This window comes from Anas acuta, chromosome 1 (genome assembly GCF_963932015.1).
Source record: "Anas acuta chromosome 1, bAnaAcu1.1, whole genome shotgun sequence".
NCBI lineage: Eukaryota > Metazoa > Chordata > Aves > Anseriformes > Anatidae > Anas > Anas acuta.
In genome coordinates, this window is record NC_088979.1 from 6,623,619 (window position 1) to 6,640,898 (window position 17,280).

General features: G+C 53.1%; 2 protein-coding genes, 2 long non-coding RNA genes and 1 pseudogene across 4 annotated transcripts in view; 3 read left to right on the forward strand and 2 right to left on the reverse strand.

The window, feature by feature from the left end:
• Positions 1–859: 859 nt before the first annotated feature.
• On the reverse strand, positions 860–6,407 carry LOC137850064 (coiled-coil domain-containing protein 81-like). Its single transcript, XM_068670294.1, has 11 exons — positions 5,995–6,407; positions 5,753–5,814; positions 5,175–5,331; positions 4,427–4,683; positions 4,025–4,110; positions 3,579–3,697; positions 2,723–2,843; positions 2,404–2,527; positions 1,720–1,898; positions 1,284–1,412; positions 860–962 (listed from the first exon to the last, which is right to left on the reverse strand). The coding sequence occupies exons 1-11, from the start codon at positions 6,068–6,070 to the stop codon at positions 860–862; spliced, it is 1,413 nt and encodes a 470-aa protein (XP_068526395.1). The 5' UTR covers positions 6,071–6,407.
• A 2,025-nt stretch (positions 6,408–8,432) lies between these two features.
• LOC137845900 (coiled-coil domain-containing protein 81-like) overlaps positions 8,433–17,280 on the forward strand; it is a 58,736-nt gene continuing 49,888 nt past the window's right edge. The window contains exons 1-2 of the mRNA XM_068663457.1: positions 8,433–8,888; positions 9,859–10,013. The gene's annotated coding sequence lies outside the window, so the exon portion shown is untranslated. The remainder of the gene's footprint in view (positions 8,889–9,858; positions 10,014–17,280) is intronic.
• Positions 10,038–11,249, forward strand: LOC137850066 (endogenous retrovirus group V member 2 Env polyprotein-like; annotated as a pseudogene).
• On the reverse strand, positions 11,274–13,941 carry LOC137846589 (uncharacterized). The gene is made up of 3 exons (XR_011090577.1): positions 13,727–13,941; positions 12,837–12,993; positions 11,274–12,669 (listed from the first exon to the last, which is right to left on the reverse strand). It is a non-coding gene; the product is annotated as an uncharacterized lncRNA (long non-coding RNA).
• LOC137850057 (uncharacterized) lies at positions 15,602–16,180 on the forward strand. The gene is made up of 3 exons (XR_011092229.1): positions 15,602–15,690; positions 15,888–16,011; positions 16,113–16,180. It is a non-coding gene; the product is annotated as an uncharacterized lncRNA (long non-coding RNA).

Genomic DNA, 17,280 nt, shown 5'->3' on the forward strand with positions numbered 1-17,280 from the left:
GCTGAATAATCCCCCTGCATTCGGTGTGTGGTCTGGTTTTCCGTGTCCTCCTGCAGACAGTACAGAGACGGGGGTCGCGCAGGTCATCAGAATGCTAATAAGAAATCTGATTGATGAGCCGGTGCCTCGGGGTTGAAAGGGAAGGTTGCAGTGAGCCGTTACCTTGGAAGTTCCACCCTGGAAGGATCAAGAGCTCCCAGCTCTTCCCAGCTCTCCAGGCACAGGCAGGATCTGATGCTGGATCCTAAGAGCACCTGGCTTTCAGCAAGGGAGAATCAGCAGCCTCAGCTAGGAGGTCTTCGTGGCTGTCTTGGCAGGCCACGAGTGGTGCTACTTGAACTGCTTAACAGTCCCACAAAAATTGTGAGGTGGATTATTGAGGGAACAGAGCATCTCTGCTATGAAGAGAGGCTGGGAGAGCTGGGACTGTTTAGCCTGGAGAAGAGAAAGCTCAGGGGGGATCAGTGGATAACTGCATGCCTGCGGGCAGGGTGCAAAGGCAATGGAGCCAGGCTCATTTCAGTGGAGCCCAATGACAGGACAGGAGGCGATGGGCGCAGAAGCAAACACAGTGGCTTCCATCTGAACCTCAGGATCCATTTCTGTAGTGTGTGGGTGAGCGAGTCCTCTCACGGGTTCTCCAGTGAGGCTGTAGAGTCTCCCTCCTCAAGGGGAGACACTTGAAAGCCATCTCCACAGGACATGCTCCTTGGACACTGGTGCTGGGTGGCAATGTTTGAGCAGGGGTTTGGCCAAGCTGACGTCTTCAGGTACCTTCCAACCTCAACCATTCTGTGTTTCTGTGAAATCAGAACACTACAGAGCCCGTGCTGGTCCTTCCAGCAGGAAGCAAAAGACTTTATTGGGCTCGCAGCTGCTCACAGCTGCGAGGGGTCCTCGCTGTTTTCCCTGATGCTTGTGTCATCTTTGGCATTGGAAGCACAGGGATTTTCTCACCAACGCTAGGGAGAGAAAAAGAAAGGGTTCAAGTTTCTGTTCCAGTGAGGGCAGCGGAGTGACACTCCCTGCTCCCTTCAGCCCCAGTCCTGTGCAGAGTGCATATGCAGGAGTCCCAAGGCTCTGTGTGGCCTTGCGGGGGCCCCTCGAGTCCCAGCCAGTGACAGGGAATCTACGCAGCGCCAGGCCGAGGCGCTGTGTGAGACCGGGCTGGAGACCTTTGGCCAAGCAGCTACGGAAGGTCAGGGCAAGGGTTCTCGTGGGCCTCATTGCCCAAGGAAGGGGCTGTTGCTAGTGGAATGAAGGCTGTTGCAGGAGAGGTTTACCAAATCAGAAGATCCTCTGCAGAATTTCCAGGGATGTCAACAGCTCTGCTCTTGGTCTTGTCTTTCTGCAGGACCTCCCCTCTCCTCTCCAGCTGTTTCCTCACGCGCTCAGTCCGCACTGAAAGGCAGCTGCAGCAACAGAGAAAAAAACTCTCAGGTGGGCTCTGAAGGTCCTCACCTCTGTCTGCCCAAAAGCAGGGAGCACAGCCTCCTTCCATTGTGGGTGCGTCACTGTCAGCTGCAGGGGAGCTTTAGGACTTTGGGTCTGCAGGGGGACAGCTGGAGGCAGGGCCTCTCCACGGTCATTCCCTCCGCGAGGCAGCCAGGGGATGGAGAGCCAAAGCCCAGAGCTGAGCAACCCGCATGCTGGATCCCTCGGGCAGCCTGCTGCAGCTCAGCTTTTCCTGGCCTTTTTTGGAAGCTGGCCCACACTTACCTGGCACTCGGTTTGCTCAGAGGAGCTGCCTCAGCCTTCTTCTCCGGCGGGTGAGGGACGAGGACATGCTGCTGTTTCATGTCCACTGGCACCATCTGCAGAGACTTTTTCCATTCCACAAGTGCCATGGAGGATGTGCTCTCTGTCTGCAGCCCCTGCATTTCCTTCTGCGTCTTCTGCTACAGGGGAAGCAGAAACAAGGAACGTTTTCAGGTGGAGGTGCTAATGTGGGAGCTGTCCCATGGCAGTGGGGCAGTCGTCCCCTCAGGGTTTCCGCAGGCTCAGGGCAGTTTCCCTGCAGCCTGCTTTCTCTCAGAAAGGCAGCATGAAAGGGTAACACCCTCAGCCTCTGAAACTAAGGGCAAGAACACTTTCACTGCAGTGGGCTTTGCAGGAGCCCTTGTCCTTCTCAGAGGAATACAAGGCTCAGAAAGTGCACGTTTTTCTCTTGGAGAGAAGCTTCCTTGCAGAGCTAAGAGGGGAAGAGTGTGCACATGGCCCCCTGAGAGAAGAGAAAGGTTCCTTCTCGAGTGCTTGAAAGCACTTGTCATACCATGGGCCCGTGTCTCAAGCAGCATTTTTCCTACAGGGCACAAGGGCATGCAGTTATTAAAGAAATGTCACATCTCCATGATGGCAACCCGTGAAACAACCCGGCAATGGGCACACAGATGCAGTGGCTACCTGTCCTCCTCTCCGTTGACCCTCACAGGCAGGGGCTTGAGTTTGGGGCCAGGCCGCAGCACAGCGCTTGCCCTTCCCCTCTTCTGCCATTCTTGAGGAGCTCTCCTCACGGGTTGTCAGCAGCCTGCAAGCACAGAAGAGGAGGATTTCCAGCTCTAGTTTTTGCTCACCAATCAGGTCCCCAGCAGGGAAAGGGAAGTTGGTGGGGCATGTGTCGGGACCCCTGTGGAATTCACCAAGTCCCCGTGTCTAAGGAAAGCCGCTTGATGACTCAAGAAAAGCCGAGGGGCTGCTTCTTTTAGGCTCCCCCCAGCCTCACCTGCGAGAAGGCTCTTTTTCCACTGCAGCCTGGCTCAGCTTTGCCTCCCCTTTCATCTTGGAGAGTCTGGATAGAGAGAGACTCTGGGGTGTGAGCAGCTGGCTCTTAATAGGAGGCATCCCTGCAAGGAGGAAACGAGAAGGACAGTCAGAGCTGCTCCTTGGTGGCCACACAAAGAGGCAGGGAATGAGCCTCCCTGCTGGATCCGGTGCTACTTGTAAAAGGCAGAGCTAGCTGGGAGATGGGTTGGCCTAGAAGGGAGTCTCCTTGGCCACTGGCATTTCACGGGTGGGGATGGGAGTCATCTGCACAGGACATGCTCCTTGGACACTGGTGCTGGGTTGCCCAGTTTGAGCAGGGGTTTGGCCAAGCTGACGTCTTCAGGTAGCTCCCATCCTAAAACCATTCTGTGTTCTGTGAAATCGGCACACTACGAAGCCCGTGCTGGTCCCTCCAGCAGGAAGTCACAGTCTTTATTGGGCTCGCAACTGCTCAGGTGGGGATGGGAGTCCTGGGACTCCCTGCTGCCACTGTACCCCACATTCTACCTTTGGACACATCTCATCCAGAGTGGGGCTTTCAGTAGACAGGAGCTCCAGGAGGCCAGCGTGGAAGAGGCCTGAGCACTGTCGAATGCTACGGGAAGCTCTGGGCTGCCCTGCCATTCTGGTTCCTACGAAGGCCCAGCAGAGCTACTGCCGCAGGGAACTGGGGTCAGAGGAGGGGCCTCATCCTGTGCAAAGCGCAGCCTTCCAGCTTTGTCTCTGTACCCCTTGCCCTCAGGAGGACATTCAGAAGGGAAGGGCAGAGAGGTCTCCCAGGGGCTGTCACTCCCAAGAGCCCGCTCTCACATTACCTCTTCTGGTAGACTCTCCCTCCACACTTGCGTCTCCCTTCTTCTCCAAAGCAGAACCCTTGGGTGCTTGGAGAGACCCTTCCCCTGCAGCTCTTCCCCGAGGTATGTAGAGCCCAATCCTGGAAGAAAGACCAAGGCAGTGTGACTCCAGGGCACCATATTCTAGGGCTGTAGGGTGCTGGTCTTGGTGCCAGCGTCTGAGAGGGGCTTGCTATGGGCTGGGCAGGGAATAGACATCCTCCCAGCCCTTGGTACACAAAGAGAATGCCCCCTTGTCCAAAACAAGCAAGAATCGGTGTGGAGTGGAGGAGGAACCAGTGCTTGGAGAAGTCTCCCTCCAGCTCCTTTATGAGCACAGGGCAAGCCCTGGCACTGCTGACCTTCCAGAGAGGAGCTGAAAAGCTGCCAAAACTCTCAGCTGAGGGCTGCAGAAGCAATGCACTCACCTGGGAAAGATGATGACACCTCCAGAAGCTGGATGTGGGACCATGCTTTTTCTCTCCGATGTGGCCAAATCCGTTGTGCTTAACCTCTGCAGGAGAGACAGTCGTGGCTGAGACCATGGCCAGGAAGGGATGCCCTTGCCAACGAAGGCATAGCGGCTGCTCAGGCAGAAAGCTGCCCACGGGCAGAGCTTGCAGGGCTTAGTGTTCACCCCTCCTTACAAGCAGCACAAGCTGCCCAGCAAGTGCCTGCACCCGGCAAATCACTGCCTGGCTTTGTGCAGGGGCCAGACTCCTGTGCCTCATCAGGAGACGCGTCTGACCCAGAAGGAGAAGTCCCTCCCAACGGCCTCTCGGGGCATTTCCCAGGAGCCCTGGGCTGTGCTGGTGCAGTGAGAAACTTACAGTGAGGCGGCATTTCAACAGCTGGCCGTTGCTATTCAGGTTGTGAACAAAGTCGGAGGAAAAGTGCATTTGGACTCTGTTCTGGCGGAAGACCAGACGGCCGATGTCCTTGAAGATGAAATCCACGGCCTGCTTCTTTGCAAGGGTGTAGGAGAGAAAGATCAGGGTCTCCTGAATGCAGCGCTGCACGGTGTCCCGAGGAATGCCGATGTCCAAGGACAGCCAGGCATAATTCAGGAAAACAAATGGAGGTATTCCTGAGGGAGAGGAAGCAAGGAGAAAATAACTAAGACAGGCCTGCAGAGGAGGGCAGTCCCATTTGGGTAGCTTCTGGGCCCTCCAGCACTGCTACAGAGCTGTCTTGCTGACTGCTCGTCTGGAGGAAGAGAATCCCTGAAAGACAGAGCTCCAAGCGCCTGGGGCAGCACAGTCGTGGGGCATCGCTGATGCCATAGAAGCTGATGCCCAGTGTCAGCCTGCACCTGCTGTTGTCCGAACTGCTTAGAGCAGAAGTCAACCACCAACGCAGCCATCAGGGTGCCAACAGGATGGGGAGGGACGTTTCTGGGAGCTGGTGTCTGGAGGGACGTGCAAGGCATTGATGGGCCTTGGCTTGAGAGGAGCTCAGGCCTTTCTCTGGACCTCCTGGAGGAGCTGTGGAACCCCTCCACTGCCCTCCCAGCAGCAGCTGAGCATGCAGCCCAAAGTCCCCGCGCGTGGGAGCCCAGACAATCATCTCTCTTCTTACCAGGAAAAGTTTCTTTCTTGTAAGGGAGCCCATGAACATTGGCAAAGTGCTCCGAAACCTGGAAGACGGGCTTCTTTGCGTCAAGGAGCTTAACGCCTGCCATGGGCCGGTCCTGTTTAACAGCAAAGAAGGTGCCCAGCCCAGGTACTGTGACACCCTGAAAAGCAAGAAATCAGGAACACGGGTCAGTATTTCTGGGGCTTCTCCAAGCAAGAAGATGGGCCCTCATGCCTTGGCCACTGCTCATGAGAAGGTGCCAGGCAGTGTCACTCTGCAGAGCCCTGGAGATGGCCTCAATGTCACGGATTTTCCCAACAAGCAGGGAAAGCCTTGAGTGCCAGCACCAGCGACATGCTGGCCTGCCCACTCTGGCCACGGGCAACACACAAGCACCAGGCAGAATGGACCCTGTCCTTCTCCTGGAGCTGGACTCTTCTTTTGTGCATACTGCCAGAGCAGCAAGGGGCCCCTGGCACCTCTGCAGTTTGCAGGCCACCGCTGGGGTGTTTCTGATGCTTGAGGAGGCGGGCTGTGGGAAAGAGCAGAGTAAGAGGGCAGGATGAGGCTGCCAAGCTCACCTTGTTCAGCGCAAACTGCCTGCGGATGAAGTGGGATACTGCATCCCAAACTTTCACAATCTCTGAAAAGCAAGGGCAAGAGACGTCATACTGCAAGCCAGCTTTCTCGTCCAGCACAGTCCTCGTGGCCAATGGGGCCAGTGTCTATGTCCCCAGACCCTCCCTCTCTCTCCCCACAAGAAACTGCAGCTCAAGTGGGCTGCGCTGCTGCCTGTTCCTCAGGCACCTCCTGTTGGGCTCACCATCGTCCTGGAGGTGCATGAGTGTTGGACACATGAGGCGGCCGTTGCACAGGATGGGAGCACTCCTGGCCTCCATCTCGCTCCGGGCCTCCTCCACTCGTCAGCAGGAATTGTCCCACGCGGGGACGCTGCTTCCCAGTGCCTTTGGCTCCTTTCTGCAAGGCAGCTCCTCAAGATCACAGCGGCAGCCCCAGCAGAGCAGCACCAGCCACTGCCTCCTGAAGGCCTCGCAGCCAAGTGAGGGCAGGTCGCGGCGCACAGGGCTTTTGAGCAGGACGTGGTGTGATGTCACAGACGGCCCCGCTGTTGCCTCATCGCGTGTCACAACAGGGGCTGCAGCCTGCCCTGTCAGGGAGCTGCCTCCCCAAGGAGACTGCTGCACCCTGGAGATTCGGGAAGAGCAGTCCGCAGGCTGTGAGGGTCACTGCAGGGTGCTGGCCCCAGGCCTTGCCCCAGGAGCAGGAAAGGAGGCTGCAGCTTCTCTCAGCACTGTCCAGGACTTTTCCTTGGGCTGAACCTTCCCACGTCATCCAGCTATAGGTGCAGGGAGCACCGTCCCCTTCCACTTTCTGTGCGTGACCCTCAGCTCTGGTGATTTTTTAGCCAGCAGAGTGACCACTGGAGTTAGAGCCTCTTCGTTTTCATTCCTTCTCTGAAGCAGCCAGTGGGTGGATGGCCAAAGACTGCACTAGAGTGTTGGGGAATACTGTGACTCCAAATGTGTAATAACGCAAGTGCATTTTAAAAGAGGTCAGTCAGAAGCTTTATTAACACTGATCACACTGCAAACATTTGGGCAGCATTTCTCTCTCCTCTTCTGCTTTTTCTTCCAAGTGGTTGCAGCTACCCACTATAAATAAAACAAAGGAAATAAAGGAAAGTGGTGAGGAAAATGTAATGTTACATAGCCAGGTGTGCATTCTTGTGAAAAATGGGCTCCAGACAGTTCTTTCTATGTTAATGAGGCCAAGTGCCCACACCAGGCTCAGACTCTTTAGGTAGCTTGTTAACTGCCACAGACCACAACGTGGAGTGATGGCACTTGGTGGAGCCTGCAGAACTGGCACACCCAGTATGGTCTTAGCAAAAGCTGTACATACCCGCCTGAGAACTTTTGCAGGACATGCTAGGGGAGTTTTAGGTTGGATCTTAGGAAGAACTGCTTTACCAAAAGGGTTGTTAGACATTGGAACAGGCTGCCCAGGGAAGTGGTGGAGTCCCCATCCCTGGAGGTCTTTAAAAGACCTTTAGATGTAGAACTTAGGGATATGGTTTAGTGGGGACTGTTAGTGTTAGGTCAGAGGTTGGACTTGATGATCTTGAGGTCTCTTCCAACCTAGAAATTCTGTGATTTTGTGATTCTGTGAAGGTCTTGCAAGCATTGAGGGATTTTTTGAAACAGCAAAAATCCCATGGCTTGCTGCAGCTGAGCAAACCAAGCTACCAGGGCAACTATGAGAAGTTCCCATGACAGTGTTCCCACATCGCCCAATTGAGGAATTTAGAAAAACATTGTTACCAGCATCTGGCTTCAAGGACAAGGTCCACCTGACTGCTAACTACAAGGGGCTTGTTTTCTTGCAGGTGGGGTTGTTTTCTTGTAGTTGTTTGTCTGAGTGCTTTTGACCAATAATCTTGTGTGAGACACGATCCGCCCCTGCTAAGTTCACTATAAAAGTTAGGCTATTCGGGCAATAGAATGGAGCATGTTCTGACCATACTGGTGTCTGTTGTGCTTTCGGTCGTGCTTCCTGCGACATGCTAGAACATTCCTCGCCCACGAGAACTGGCATGGTACATTCAGCCTCACAGGAGGAGCGTTGCCAGTTGCTATGTGTATATAACGGTTGGACGTGATGATCTTTGAGGTGCTTTCCAACCTAAATGATTCCATGGTTCTATAATTCTATGACTGTGAGAGGCCCAGGGTGCCAGGTTGGCATGGCCTGCACCACTCTTTCTCCTGAGATCAATGACACAGAGAGGAGCACTGGGGGCAAAACTCTGCCTGAGCTTTTATTCCCGGCAGAAGGCAGCTGCAGATGAGCTGAGGCTGGGAGCAGGATGTGGAGGGGCATCTGAATTCCTGGGGCACTGTCCTGTTCCTGTCAGTGATGTCAGCGTACAGCTCCGAGCGCCCTCCTGGTGCTGGCAGCTGGGCGCTGCTACTCCCACTCTTCTGCGATGAAGCTGCAGCACAAAGCCCTGCGCAGAGCCCGAAGCGCCTGTCTCCTGATGTGGGCGGGCCGTGGCTGGCGTGCCGGGGCTTGTGTGAGGTCATGGATGCCTGTGGGAGACAGAGAGGTATAGGTTAGGGCCTGAGCGGGTGATGGGCAAGCCCCTGCCTTCCCCCCACACCACCACTCAAGGGGAGGGGTGGTCCAGGACCAGCCAGCCCCCCTGCACGTACCGAGCCCTTGCTCCTGCTCTCTGTGCTGAACAAGCCCATCCAAGAGTCCCTGGGACAGCTCTTGTTTCTGGCACGTTGCTGGCTTGTCTGCTGGTGTATCTTTGGTGCAGGAGGACTGCGGTTGGCCTCCCTGCTCGGCAGCAACCTGCATGGGGAGAGCAAGAGCACAGGTAGGTGATGGAAGGGATGTCAGCCCTTGTATATGCCTTTTTGGTTGTACATGCACACGGAGTGATCTGGAAGGAGAGGGGATTATGGAATTCGCATGGCAAAAATATCAAGCATGCAAAAGAAATCCTGAAGTTGTTGGAAGTAGTTCAACTCCCCGAGAAAGTGGCAGTCATGCACATTAGAGCACACCAAAAAGCAAACTCATGATTGGAAAAAGGAAATGAGCTGGCGGACAGAGAGGCAAAACATGCAGCCAAAAGGGAGGTGTAAACAGAAGGGGCCCTGATCCCTGATGGGCAAATCTCCCTAGAAGGTAAGCCCAAATATACCAAAGAAGATCAGAAATTAATTACTGATCTAGAAGGTTCCTATAAGGAGGAGGGGTGGGCTCTTACCCCCCAAGGGAAAATGATTATTCCCTCTTATATGATATGGCCCTTGGTAAGAGAGGAACATAGAAAGGCATTGGGGGGCTGAAGCCTTATATAAGCATTTGATCAGAAAAATTGTAGCAAGGAATCTATACACCACTGTGAGACAAGTGACTCAGCAGTGTGACCTTTGCCTCCAGACTAATCCCCAAAGTACTCCAAAATTAGAGATAGGCCAAATTGGAAAAGGGAATGGGCCTGAACAACAATGGCAGATTGATTTTTCGGAACTCCCAAGAAAAGGGGGGTATCGATACATGTTGGTATTAACTGACACGTTTTCAGGTTGGCCAGAGGCGTTTCCTACCAGAACAGCCAAGGCTAGGGAAGTGGTAAGAATACTAATACAGGAAATAATACCACGTTTTGGAGTACCAGCTACTATATCCTCTGACACGGGACCACATTTTATTTCAAGAATAGTGCAACAAATCAGCCGCCATCTAGGTATAGATTGGCAACTTCATACCCCATATCGCCCTCAGTCAAGTGGCCAGGTAGAAAAGATGAACCACTTGATCAAACAACAGATTGTAAAATTGGGACAGGAGGCTAATCTGGGCTGGCCTCACTCTCTTCCTTTGGCTCTCTTACGCATACGAACAAGGCCAAGAGCAAAGGAGGGACTGAGCCCTTTTGAAATCCTGTATGGACGACCCTATGGAGTGCAGAAGGGGCAGAAGGGGATGTCCGCACAAGCAGGAGACGAAATTATGACATCCTACATGGTGGCATTAGGGAAACAGTTAGATAAAATTGGAAAACATGTAGCTGGAACCCGGAGTAGGGGTTTGGATAGACCTATACACAATGTACAACCTGGAGATTGTATATATGTAAAATCTGTTACAGAAAAAACTCTTGGGAACCCCAATGGGAAGGACCCTTTCAGGTGCTGCTTACGTCATACACTGCAGTAAAAATTAAAGAACAACCTGCTTGGATTCACCACACGAGAATCAACAAGTCAACACAAGGTCCATGGACACTTGAAATGACGGGACCAAGTAAGTGTAAATTGAAAAGGCAACATGCGTAGACTTTGGACATTGCTTGTAACTATTGTATCAGCTCAAGCATGGAAGGAAAACTCGTACGTAAAAGTAACCGAAAGAGTGGCCCGGTCTTTAAATTTATCAGACTGTTGGATATGCACTGCACTTCCGAGGGGCAATATGGAAATCCCACTATACGGGATACCCTCCGGAAGTTGGACTAGTGCATTATATAATAATCAGATGTGGTCCACTAAATGTTGGGGAATGGAAAGGGTAGACTATACCCTCCCTGAGGGACCGAAATTTGCTTTACAAGCATGGGGAAATGTTAAAAGTCGGTGTACGGGGGACAATGATAGCAGCGAACAAAAGATCTTGCGTAATCTGGGGCTTAGTTTTGGTCGGGAACCTGACTGCTCAAAAACGGAAAATGTAGGGGGATATAATCTAGCCAATTTAAGGTCATCTTGTAATATTACTATCCAAGTAGCATACGACCCTGATAAGGAGTCTGGAGTGGATGGATCTTCGGAAAGTGGGTGCAAATTAGGTATAGGGTATTGGTGGCTATGTGGCGATGGGAGGGCAAGGAAGAATTTACCACCTAATTGGAAGGGTCATTGTATAGGGGGATATTTGGCATCTCCCAATTCTTCTTATAATGGGCCTGCAATACCCATTGGTATCTTAAGGTCCCCATGGAAACGCATAACTCGAGCAATCCCACTGAATCCTTTGGTAGAAGGGCCTACAGGATACCATAGTTTTGTTAGATGGTTAATTCCTAGCTTAGGAGTGAGCGATTTGCAAAAGGCAATGGTAAATATTTCAGCCGAATTAGAACGGATAGAGAATTCCACCACAGATGCAATAAAAGCACTACAGGTAGAAGTCTCATCTCTCAGTAAGGTAGTTTTACAAAATCAAATGGCATTAGATTTATTAACAGCAAAGGAAGGAGGAGTGTGCACTGTAATAAACCGGAGTTGCTGTACATATATTGATCAATTCCGAAGAATAGAAACCGATTTAGAGGAGATATGGAAACATACTCACCTATTGCATGAGGTGTCACGGGATGACACCTCGCTTGGCTTTACTGAATTATGAGAAAAACTAACCAGTTGGTTACCAAGTTTGACATGGTTAAAACAATTGTTTACTACGGGTCTGGTTCTGTTATTTTACGGAATATTTGTTTTCCTGATATTACAATGTTTCAAAGGAATATGTGCTTACAAATAGCTATGGAGAGGGGGCTGAGAATAAGTACGAAGTAAAAGACTTTATTGATTTAGAAGAAAAGGGGGGAATTGAGATGGGGAAGATGTTAAAAAACCTATCTGAACTAGTATCTAGCTACATTACATACATGGTAAAGTACCTTAAGTATTGGGGATGTGGATGAGAACCTAAAAATATCCTAATTATAGGGACGTAGATGAAAAAGATGTAAAAAGAAGATATCGTTCAAGGCTAACAGATGAGGGAAGAATGAACATCTCATGAAGAAAGAAGGAACAACTTGTTGGCAGGAAACAAGGCAAAGATAAGCAAAAAAAGGCCTAAACTATCCAACAGAAGGTCCAAGTCCACAAAGGTAAAGAGAGTTTAACCTCCTCTTCCTCGTTGCCTTCATCCTGAAAGACCCCTGCCCACGACCACCGGGCTACATTGCTGCTACATTGCTGCTACTCCCACTCTTCTGTGATGAAGCTGCAGCACAAAGCCCTGCGCAGAGCCCGCAGAGCTCTCCTGACGTGGGCGGGCCGTGGCTGGCGTGCCGGGGCTTGTGCGAGCTCATGGATGCCTGTGGGAGACAGAGAGGTGTAGGTTAGGGCCTGAGCGGGTGATGGGCAAGCCCCTGCCTTCCCCCCACACCAGCACCCAAGGGGAGGGGTGGCCCAGGACCAGCCAGCCCCCCTGCGTTTTCCTAGCCCTTGCTCCTGCTCGCTGCTCTGAACAGGCCCATCCAAAAGTCCCTGGGACGGCTCTTGTTTCTGGCACGTTGCTGGCTTGTCTGCTGGTGTATCTTTGGTGCAGGAAGACTGCGCTTGGCCTCCCTGCTCAGCAGCAACCTGCATGGGGAGAGCAAGAGCACAGGTAGGTGATGGAAGGGATGTCAGCCCTTGTGCCTGGGGCGTTTGGGAATGGAGAGCAGCAGGCAGCTCCCCAGCACGCACACCCCACGCACTGCTTCTGCCTCGGGCTGCCCTCGGTGCCTGGAGACCACCACACGCGCTGGGCTTACCTGGTGCCCAGGAACCGTAGCCAAGGGAGAAGCCACTGCTCCCGTTTCATCAACTGCTGTACAGTCAACAGGCTCTGGGATGGGAGGAGGCACCCTGGCCCATGCGGCCAAGGGAGCAGTTGGATCCTTGCTCGTGGCTCCCTGCATGATGGCTACAGAATGGAGTAGCACGGCAGCAACAACAATCTCGGCTGTTTCATCCAGCTCTTCCTCAGAGACACTGGAGGCATGTCGTGCACGTCCCTGGCTCTCAACCAGCACCGCAGTGCTGTGCTCACTGGGGCTGGGACATGCTGATGGCTTTGACTCTTGACCTCCAGGTGTCTGGGGAGGCGCTCTGTACCCCTCATCTGCAGCCTCCCTGTCCACGCTGCTGGATGAGCTGCCTTCTTCCTGGGGAAAACCCTGTGGTTCCTGGAAGAGTCAAAGCATTGGTGGGCCTTGGCTTGAGAGGAGCTCAGGCCTTTCTCTGGACCTCCTGGAGGAGCTGTGGAACCCCTCCACTGCCCTCCCAGCAGCAGCTGAGCATGCAGCCCAAAGTCCCCGGGCATGGGAGCCCAGACAATCATCTCTCTTCTTACCAGGAAAAGTTTCTTTCTTGTAAGGGAGCCCATGAACATTGGCAAAGTGCTCCGAAACCTGGAAGATGGGCTTCTTTGCGTCAAGGAGCTTAACACCTGCCATGGGCCGGTCCTGTTTAACAGCAAAGAAGGTGCCCAGCCCAGGTACTGTGACATCCTGAAAAGCAAGAAATCAGGAACACGGGTCAGTATTTCTGGGGCTTCTCCAAGCAAGAAGATGGGCCCTCATGCCTTGGCCACTGCTCATGAGAAGGTGCCAGGCAGTGTCACTCTGCAGAGCCCTGGAGATGGCCTTGATGTCACGCATTTTCCCAGTTCCCTCCTTTTTTCCCTCTAAAGTGACGCTGGGCTAGTAAGAGCACAGCCAACACCCTCAGCTCAATAAAAATCCCCCAAAGAGTTCCCTCCAACCAGTTCCCAACAAGTAGGGAAAGCCTTGAGTGCCAGCACCAGCGACATGCTGGCCTGCCCACTCTGGCCACAGGCAACACACAAGCACCAGGCAGAATGGACCCCGTCCTTCTGCTGGAGCTGGGCTCTTCTTTTGTGCATATTGCCAGAGCAGCAAGGGGCAGATCCCGGGCTGCCAAGCCCAACGAGCCGCCGCCAAGCAGGCACCAGAGGCTGCAGGAAGGTTCCAGAAGCAGCGGCAGCAGCCCGCGCAGGGGCAGCCGCGAGTGCAGGAGCCGCTCCTGGGCTCTGGGCTCAGCGGCAGACGCCTGCCCCTGCAGGGGACGAGGCCCACCCAGAGCCTGCCCAGCGGCATGGGCCTTGCCCAGACATCCTGGGGGGAAGCCCTGGCCGCAACAAGTGAGCGGGGGGCATGCAGAAGCCCCTCACAAATGCTGACGAAAAACAGGGCCCTCAAAGTGAGAGGCCATGTCACTTACCATGACAGCCCCGGAATGCGGAGAAAAGCGGCACTGCTCGCTCCAGACAGCACAAAGTTTCCTTCAGCACAAAGAAAAGGAAAGGCCTCTTGGCTCTAGATGCCGCCCGACACCACTGACAGCCGTGCTGGGGACAGCCCAAGGCCTCAGCCAGCTTGTGGCGCGGGGGGCAGGCAGAACTGCCAAATGGCCGCCAGGGCTGTCAGAGGGTGGGGCTGGAGCCGCACTGTCAGGGAGCAGCTTTTCTCTCTCTCTCCCTGCACTCAGGGAGCACTTTCCTGTAGATCCCCTTTCCTGTAGGGCCACAGCTGAGCCGAGCATGCCAGCACTGAGAAGGAAACTCTCTCCTTTCAGTCCCATACAAACCTCGAGAGTGCCCCAGGGGGTGTGCAAGGTGATCCATTTGGGTGTGGGAAGGAAATGCCTTGTTTCTTGCTGGGTGTCTGGTTAATAAGCAACAGCTTTTGCCAGCAAATCCTCCACTTGTGTGCTTGCAGATTGCAAAATAGTTTGTTAGTGATTGCCTTCTGCTCTTGGCAGCTGGCACAGCTGCAGGTGTTGGGCAGCCGCAGGGCATCAGATGCTGTGGCATCAGTGACACACCATGATTGTGCTGCACCAGCCTCTTGGAGCTCTGCCTTTTAGGCATTTCCTTCTTTCCACAGGAGCCATCAGCCAGCCAGCTCTTTCACAGTGCTGGTGGACCCAACAGATGCCCATATGTGACTGCCCTCCTCTGCAGGCCGGTCTTCGTTACTCAGAAGCTCCTTGCTGCTTTTCCCTTAATTGTACCTTCAGTTGGTGTCCTGAATTATGCCTGCCTTTCCTTGGACACCAGGACATGCTCCTCCGCAAGAGCAAAGTCCAAGCACAGTTTTCCACAGCCTGGAAAAACCATGAGCTGGGGGAATGGCTCTTCCCTTCCCAGCCCACAGCAAGCCCCTCTCAAGATGCTGGCACCAAGAGCAGCGCTCTACAGCATTGAAAGCGGTGCCCTGGAGTCACACTGCCTTAGTTTTGCTTCCATGGTTGGGCTCCATATACCTCATGGAGGAGTTGCAGGGGAAGCTCCTCTCTGTGTTGCAGAGCACACACTTGTCCCTCAGGACACCTCAGAGACCTGAGAAGTCTTAAAGGAAACAGCCCTGGAAGATGCGGACGATGGGCATATGGATGGCAGCAGCTTCATCCGCCAGGGAGTTCACCCCACAGGATATGTGGTAACAAACATCATCCCAAAAGGCTGAAATCATCTCCTTAGTAAGAGCTTTTGAGCTGGCAAAAGGGAAAAGAATTAATATTTGGACAGATCAGAAGTATGCCTTTGGTGGGGTGCATGCACACGGTGCAATTTGAAAGGAGAGAGGACTCTTACCATCCTCAATTAAACATGCAGAAGAGATACTGAAGTTACTCCAAGCTGTATACCTGCCTATTCAAGTTGCCATTACGCACTATAAAGGACATCAAGCACGGGATACTGGTATTGGAAGAGGAAATAGATCGGCTGTCAGAGAAGCCAAGGAGGTGGCAGAACAGGCATCAGAGAGTCAAATTTTGGCACTAGTACCAGCACTTTACAGCATTGAAAGATGTACCCTGGAGTTACACTGGCTTAGTTTTGCTGCTAGGATTGGGCTCCATATATGATGTGGAGGAGCTGCAAGGGAAAATCACCTCCCAACACCTGAAAACAGGTAAGTAAAACAAGAAGAAGGCAGAGGAGAGGATGGAGGAGGAATCTCACAGAACAGGTAACATGACAGCAGTCTCCTGGCAGCCATGGCCAAGACGCCACCGAGGAGCTGCTCTGACTAGCCTTCTCTTTTCCTCCTTACAGGGATGCCTCCTGCTATTAAGAGCCGGCTGCTCATGCGCCAGAGTCGCTCTCTATCCAGACTCTCCAAGATGAAAGGGGAGGCAAAGCTGGGCCAGGCTGCAGTGGAAAAAGAGCCTTCTCGCAGGTGAGTCTGGGGGGAACCTTAAAGAAGCAGCCCCTGGGCTCTTCCCCTTGAGTCATCGAGTGGCTTTCCTTTAACACAGGGACTTGGTGAACTCCACGGGGGTCCTGACACATACCCCACCAACTGCCATTCCTTGCTGGCCACACAGTTGGTGAGCAAAAGCTGTAGCAGCAAATCTTCCTCTTGTGTGCTTGCAGAATGCTGACAGCACGTCAGGAGAGCTCCTGAAGGATGGGAGAAGAGGGGAAGGGCAAGCGCTGTGCTGCGGCCTGGCCCCAAATTCAAGCCCCTGCCTGTGAGGGTCAACGGAGAACAGGATAGGTAGCCACTGGATTTGTGTACCCATTACTGGGTTGTTTCAAGCATTGCCTTTGTGGAAATTTGATGTTTCTCTTATCATTCCACACTCCTCCTCCTTGTAGGAAGTATGATGCCTTTGTTAGCAGTGAAATGAAAGAATTCTGCAGGCATCGCTGGCTGAGGAGCAGCTCAGTTAAGAATGGGAGAAGGAAGAGGACTTCTGAGCACAACTCAAGGCTCTCAAGGAAAGAGTGGGAGGGTGAGGAAAATGTTATCATCCGTGATGGAGGAGGGCTCCTCCAAAGCCTACTGCTGTGAAAGTGTCTTCCCCTTAACTTTAAAGGCGAAGGCTGAGGCCTTTCATGCTACTTTTCTGAAAGAAAGAAGGCTGCAGGGAAACTGCCCTGAGCCTGGGAAAACCCTGAGGGGATGACTGCCCCACTGCCATGGGACAGCTCCCACATTAACACCGCCACATAAAAACATTCCTTCTTTCTTCTTCCCCTGTAGCAGAAGACGCAGGTGGAAATGCAGAGGCTTCAGACAGAGAGTGCATTCTCCATGGCACTTGTGGAATGGAAAAAGTCTCTGCAGATGGTGCCAGTGGACATGAAACAGCAGCATGTCCTCATCCCTCACCTGCCAGAGAAGAAGGCTGAGGCAGCTCCTCTGAGCAAACGAAGTGCCAAGTAAGTGTGGGCCAGCACCCAAAAAGGCCAGGAAAAGCTGAGCTGCAGCAGGCTGCTTGAAGGATCCAACATGTGGGTGGCTCAGCTCTGGGCTTTGCTTCTCCATCCAGCAGAACTGGGGACCTTCTGAGCCCACCTGAGAGTTTTTTTCTCACTTGCTGCAGCTGCCTTTCAGTACGGACAGGGCGGGTGAGGAAACATCTGGAGAGGAGAAAGGCGGTCCTGCAGGAAGACAAGACCAAGAGTAGAGCTGTCAACATCCCTGGAGAGACTGCAGAGGATCTTCTGATTTGGTAAACCTCACCTGCAACAGCCTTCTTTCCACTAGCAACAGCTCCTTCCTTGGGATCACAAGTGCTCACATGTAGTCCCTTGGCTCACAAGAACCCTTTCCGTGGCCTTCCGTAGCTGCTTGGACCAAGGTCTCCATCCCGGACTCACACAGTGCCTCAGCCTGTCATTCCCTGTCACTGACACAAGGGGCCATGGGCTGTCCTTGGACATCAGCATTCCTCGGGACACCGTGCAGCACTGCATTCAGGAGACCCTGCTCTTTCTCTCCTACACCCTTGCAAAGAAGCAGGCTGTTGATTTCGTCTTC

Coding starts and splice junctions, on each gene's coding strand:
- LOC137850064 (XM_068670294.1), bottom strand. CDS start 6,070: ATGGAGGCCAGGAGTGCTCCCATCCTGTGCAACGGCCGCCTCATGTGT. Junction 3,698..4,024: donor GGTGTCATCATCTTTCCCAG/GTGAGTGCATTG, acceptor TCTTTCTTCCAG/GATTGGGCTCTACATACCTC. Junction 1,899..2,403: donor GTCAACGGAGAGGAGGACAG/GTAGCCACTGCA, acceptor CTTCCCCTGTAG/CAGAAGACGCAGAAGGAAAT.